The following is a 6,478-nucleotide window of genomic DNA, read 5'->3' as shown; positions in this document are numbered from 1 at the left end:
AAGAATATAGGAAGCCAATCAGGAGTGTATTGGAATATTCAATCTGGAGGAAACAATAGAATGGATGAGGGTTTCAGCAGCAGATGAGTTGAGGCAGGGGTCGAGTTGGACAGTGGACAGAGGTTGAAATAGGTAGCCTTAGTGATGGCGCAGATATGTGGTTGGCTCCTCATCAGGTATAACATTGAAGTTGTGAACAGTCTTGTTCAATGTCTGACAGTTGTCAGGGAGTGGCTTGGAATTAATGGCTCGGGAACAGAGATGTGACGGGCAGAAGGCAATGGTTTCACACTTCCTAATATTTAACTGGAGGAAATGTTGTTCATCATGGATGTCAGACAAGCAGTGTGATAACTTAGAGGCGTGAAGGAGTTGACAGACGTGTTAGTGATGTAAAGCTTGGTGTTGTCAACAGAAATGTGGAAAATGATGCAGCATTTTCGGATGATGACGCCAAGCAGTAGCATGGCAATGAGAAATGGGAGCGTGTAAAAGATAGATCATTGAGGGACACCAGAGGTAACTGTGCTGGAGCAGGAAGAGTACACTTTGCAGGTAATTATTTGGCGGTAATCGGAAGGGTAGGAATGAGACCCGGTGAGAGAAGTCCCATCCATCGGGATTCTCATATTAAACTTGTCTTGTTCTGTTCCTCCTTCATGTAATTTTTTTCTGAAGCAACTCTCGTTATTGTTGCTTTATCAGAATCTTCTACATCCTCACATTTTTCCACAATCTTTTATTTTTCTCAGTTTCTGTACAATTCAGTTCATTTTAATTTGCCACATTGCAACCCCGGATCTGTTTTGTGTACAGAACTAATCACAATTAACAAAGGCAACATCAACCCTGAAATTAGTGCCAAGGGCTGGGGACTGCGACTGATCTTGGGATGGTGTAATGATAGTTCTCTTTTCTCTCTCCTGCAGTCAACTTGCTCGCGATTGTGATCCTGTCCCGTGGAAAGTGTGGTCTCTCCAAATGTGTCACTCATTACTTGGTGGCCATGGCAGTTGCGGATCTAATGGTGGTGATCATTGAAGTCATATTGAAGCGAAGTAACAATATTTACTTGCCAATAAATTTATTGTTCATCACTCCCATATGCACCATAAAACTAGTCACGAAAATGGCAGCACTGCACTGCTCCGTCTGGTTCACGGTTGCTTTCACCTTTGATCGCTTTGTAGCTATTTGTTGTCCGAATCTCAAACAAAGGCATTGTACCCAAAGAACGGCGAACATGGTTTTAGCGACCGTGTGCGTGCTCAGCTGCCTGAGAACCATCCCCTTACATTTCTTGTATGAACCTCAACTTATAATTAACAACATTCCATACTTCTGCATTGAAACCCATGCCTATTACACTTCTCCCTTATGGGCCGCATACGAGTGGATTGACAGCATTTTAACACCTTTAGTGCCGATCTTTTTGATCCTTTTGTTAAATGCTCTCACTGTGAAACATGTTATAAAGTCCAATATAGTCCGCAGGGCGCTCCTCAGCAGCATCAATAACCAAAATGATCCAGAGAGCAAGAACCGGAAGAGGTCAATGATCTTGCTCTTTACTATATCTGGTAATTTCATTCTTCTCTGGATGACATATGTCGTGCATTCCCTAAGGTGGCGGGTGAAAAACTACAATTATACAGACAGATACTACAGTAACCCAATATACATCAACCAGCAAACGGGATACATGCTGCAGCTTCTCAGTTCTTGCACCAACACGTGTATCTATGGGCTGACACAGGAAAAATTCAGAGAAGAGCTGAAGAATGGAGTGAAATACTTGATTACACTGAATGGGAGATTATGCAAATAGCAAGCAATTGACAGCAAGATGCATCAAGCTGTGTAGATTGCAATCCATACCCTTCCTCTGCACCATACCACAAGGCTGGCAGGTCATGGCAGTTAACAGGCTGACTCTCTTAAGAGAGAGAACTGGCCAATAAACTACCAAGCCAGCAGAATGCAACTGCATTGGGGAAACCGCCTGCAGTGCATATACAACAGAAAGAATAAACATTGGTATCTGAATTACAACAGAACCAATATTGCTAACTCGGAACAGAGGGTGAAAAACTGGGAAAACATCTGGTCACTGTAAAGCATGTAACAATAATTCAACGCCATCTTGTAAATGTAAAATGTTCAAATATACTGCACACTGGACCACATCAGATAAATATGAAGTAATATTGCAGAGTGGATCGTGCCTTTTAAATGTGAACCATTAATAATAAAGCACACATGGACCACATCGACTAAAAGGGGAGTGTCTCCTAATAATGTGCGCTGCACCACAGCTGGCAAATGTGGAGTGTTCAATGCTAATGCACACTGATAGCATCTGATAAAAATGAAGCAGTTAATAATAATGGACACGGGATCACATCTGGTAAATGTGAGTCATTGAATAATAATGTTCACAGGATCACATCTGGTAAGTGTGAAACATTGAATAATAAAGCACACTGGACCCACATCTGGTAAATGTGAAGCAATAGTAATAATAAACACTGGAACCACATCTGGTAAATGTGAAGCAATAGTAATAATAAACACTGGACCACATCTGGTAAATGTGAAGCAACAGTCATAATAAACACTGGACCACATCTGGTAAATGTGAAGCAACAGTAATAATAAACACTGAACCACATCTGGTAAATGTGAAGCAACAGTAGTAATAATCACTGGACCATATCTGGTAAATGTGAAACAACAGTAATAATAAACACTGGACCACATCTGGTAAATGTGAGCCATTAAAAATATAGTACAGTCGACCACATCTGATAAATGTGAGCTGTTCAATAATGCTGAACACTGCATTCAATAATATTGTAAACTGGAACTTGTGAGATGTTTAGTAATTATAATTATTTCTGGGGATGTGGACACTGCTGGCAAGAATAGCATTTTTTACCCGCCCGAATGGCTTGCTGGGCCAGTTAGTTAAGAGCCAATCACATTTCTTTGGGTCTCGACTCATAGAGTAATACAGTGCAGAAACAGGCCCTTCGGCCCATCGTGTCCACGCCAGCCATCCAGCACCTAACTATTCTAATCCCATATTCCTGCACTTGGCACATAGCCTTGTATGCTATGGCATTTCAAGTGCTTATATGTAGAGCAGACCAGGTAAGGACAGCAAACTCTTTCCCTAAAGGATATTATTGAACCAGATGGGCTTTTGCAACAATCACTGACAGTTTTTCGCCTACATGATTAAGACTAGCATTTAATTGCATGATTTTACTAATGAGCTGAAATCACATTCCAGCCACTGACATGATGGGGTTTGAACATCTGTCCTCAGGGAATTCGATTAGGTCTTTACAGCACTAGTTCAGTGACGTTGCCACCATGTCACTACATCCTATATGCACCGGGCCTAATGCGGCAAATTTGAAACTTTTAATGATATTGGATCATACCTGATAAGTATTAAGTCTCAAACATAATGCACACTGGACCACAACTGTAAATGTGAAACATTTAATCATAATACACACTGACTCTCAACTGTTAAATGTGTATAATGTAACAGTAACACAAACTGGACCACATCTGGTAAATCTTAATCTTTTAATAATAATGAAAACTTGAGCATATCTCTTAAATGCGAAACATTTATCAATTATACACATTGGAACACATCTTATAAAGGTGATTCATTTCACATTAAGGCACACTAGATAACATATGGGAAATGTGAAGTGTTTAATAATAATTCGCAACGGAACACATCTGGTAAATGTAAAATATTTAATAATAATGCACATTGAAGCACATCTGGTAAATGTGAACTATTTAGCATTAAGCCACATTGGACAACATCTGGTAAATATGAAACATATAATACTGATCAATCAACATTAAGGTGCACTGGACACCGTCTCGGAAATGTGAAGCATTTAATAATATTGCACACTGGACCACATACAGTAAATGTGAAGCACTTAACTCGAATGCACGCTGGATCTCAAATGGTAAATGACCATTATTTAATAGTAATACAAACCGGACCACACCTGGTAAATCTGAATCTTGCAACAATAATGCACACTGGAACACATCTTGCAAACTTGAATCAGTTAACATTAAGGCCACCGGACAACATCTGGTAAATGTGAATCATTTAATATTAAGGCACACTGGACCACATCTAGTAAATGTGAAGCATTTGATAATAATGCACAATGGATCTCAACTGGTAAATGAGTATCATTTAATAGTAATACAAACTAGAGAACATCTGGTAAATCTGAATCTTTTCATAACAATGCACACTTGAGAAGATCTGGTAAATGTAAATCATTTAACATTAAGGCATACTGGACCACATCTTGTAAATGTGATTCATTTAACATTAAGGCACAGTGGACGAAATCTAGTAAATGTGAAGCATTTGATAATAATGCACAATGGATTTCAACTGGTAAATGAGCATCATTTAATAGTAAGATAAACTATACCACATCTGGTAAAGCTGAAACTTTTCATAACAATGCACACTTGAGAAGATCTAGTAAATGTGAATCATTTAACATTAAGGCACAGTGGACCACATTTAGTAAATGTGAAGCATTTGATAATAATGCACAATGAATTTCAACTGGTAAATGAGCATCATTGAATAGTAAGATAAACTATACCACATCTGGTAAAGCTGAAACTTTTCAGAACAATGCACACTTGAGCAGATCTGGTAGATGTGATTCATTTAAAAGTAATGGAAACTGGGACACATCTTGTAAATGAGAAACACTTAACATTAAGGCACACGAGACAACATTTGGGAAATGTAAACCATTTACTAATAATGCAAACTGGATTACATCTGGTAAATGTGAAGCATTTGATAATAAAACAAACTGGATGACACCTGGTAAATCAGTATCATTTAATAGTAATACAAACTGGAACACATTTGGCAAATCTGAATCTTTTCATAATCATGCACACTTGAGCATATCTGCTAAATGCAAATCATTGAATTGTTATGCACACTGGAACACATCTTGTAAACGTGATGCATTAAACATTAAGACACACTAGATAACATTTGAGAAATGTGAAGCATTTAATAATAATTTACACTGGAACACATCTGATAAATGTGATGTATTTATTAATAGTGCACACTGGAACACACCTTGTAAATGTGATTAATTTAACATTAAAACACAGTAGATAATATCTGCGAAATGTGAAGTATTTAATATTAATTTACACTGGAACACATCTGATAAATATGATGTATTTAATAATAGTGCACATTGAAGCACACCTGATAAATGTGAATCATTTAGCATGAAGGCTCACTGGACCACATCTGGTAAACATGAAGCATTTAATACTAATGCACACTGCAGCACATCTGGTAAATGTAAATCATTCGACATTAAGGTCCACTGGACAGCATTTGGGAAATGTGAAGCATTTAATAATAATGTTCACTGAAGCACATTGGTAAATGCGAACCATTTAAAATTAAGGAATACTGGACCACATCTGGTAAACGTGAAGCATTTAATAATAATGCACAATGAAGCACATCTGGTAAATGCGAATCATTCAACATGAAGGCATACTGAACACAACTGGAAAGTGTGAAGCATTTAAAATTAATGCACACTGGATCACAACTGGTAAATGAGCATATTTTACTAGTAATACAAACTGGACCACATCTGGTAAATCTGAATATTTTAATGACAATGCACACTGGAACACATCTTGTAAATGTGAGTCAGTTAACATTAAGGCACACTGGACAACATCTGGGAAACGTGAAGCATTTAATAATATTCCAAACTGGATCACACCTGGTAAATGTGAAGCAATTAATAATGATGCTCACTGAAACACATCTGGTAAATGTGAATAATTTGACATTAATGCACACTGGACCACATCTAGCAAATGTGAAGCAATTAATAATAATGCACACTGGTTCACATCTGGTAAATATGAATCATGTAATAATAATAATAATGCACAATGGGCCATACCTTTTACTCACACTCGTTGCTTTATGTCTTGAAGGCAAACAGCAATCCACTCTGTCACTTGTCAACTAATTCCTCATTCTTTGACAGAATTGATTAGTCTATTATCGGGTAATTTATCGAAAGGCTTTTTTTTTCAAAGTCCAGATATATTATATTTATCGCATTACCATTTTCTACTCTCTGTGTTACTGCTTAAATAATTCAGTAGGTTTGGTCAGGCAAGATTGTCCCTTTTGAAACCCATGTTGGTTGCTCCTTCCTATACATTTTATTTTCTAGATGTTCTTCTATTCTCTCCTTAAGCAGATGGTCCATTATATTTCCTGTCACCGATGTTAAGCAAACTTATCTATAAATGCCTGGGCATTTCTTGCCCCCCCCCTTCTTATATATAGGAATTGAATTAAGTGTCCACCAGATCTATGGGGGGGAGGGGGAAGTGGTGGAGA

General features: G+C 37.9%; 1 protein-coding gene across 1 annotated transcript; it reads left to right on the top strand.

The window, feature by feature from the left end:
• Window positions 1–587: 587 nt before the first annotated feature.
• Window positions 588–1,828, top strand: LOC137367002 (probable G-protein coupled receptor 139). The gene is made up of 2 exons (XM_068028499.1): window positions 588–597; window positions 930–1,828. Exons 1-2 carry the CDS (start codon window positions 588–590, stop codon window positions 1,826–1,828), a joined length of 909 nt encoding a protein of 302 aa, XP_067884600.1.
• Window positions 1,829–6,478: the final 4,650 nt, after the last annotated feature.

This window comes from Heterodontus francisci, unplaced genomic scaffold, assembly GCF_036365525.1.
Source record: "Heterodontus francisci isolate sHetFra1 unplaced genomic scaffold, sHetFra1.hap1 HAP1_SCAFFOLD_409, whole genome shotgun sequence".
In the NCBI taxonomy this organism is placed as follows: domain Eukaryota; kingdom Metazoa; phylum Chordata; class Chondrichthyes; order Heterodontiformes; family Heterodontidae; genus Heterodontus; species Heterodontus francisci.
The sequence above is the reverse complement of the archived record's forward strand: the minus strand, read 5'-3'. Positions and strand labels throughout refer to the sequence as shown.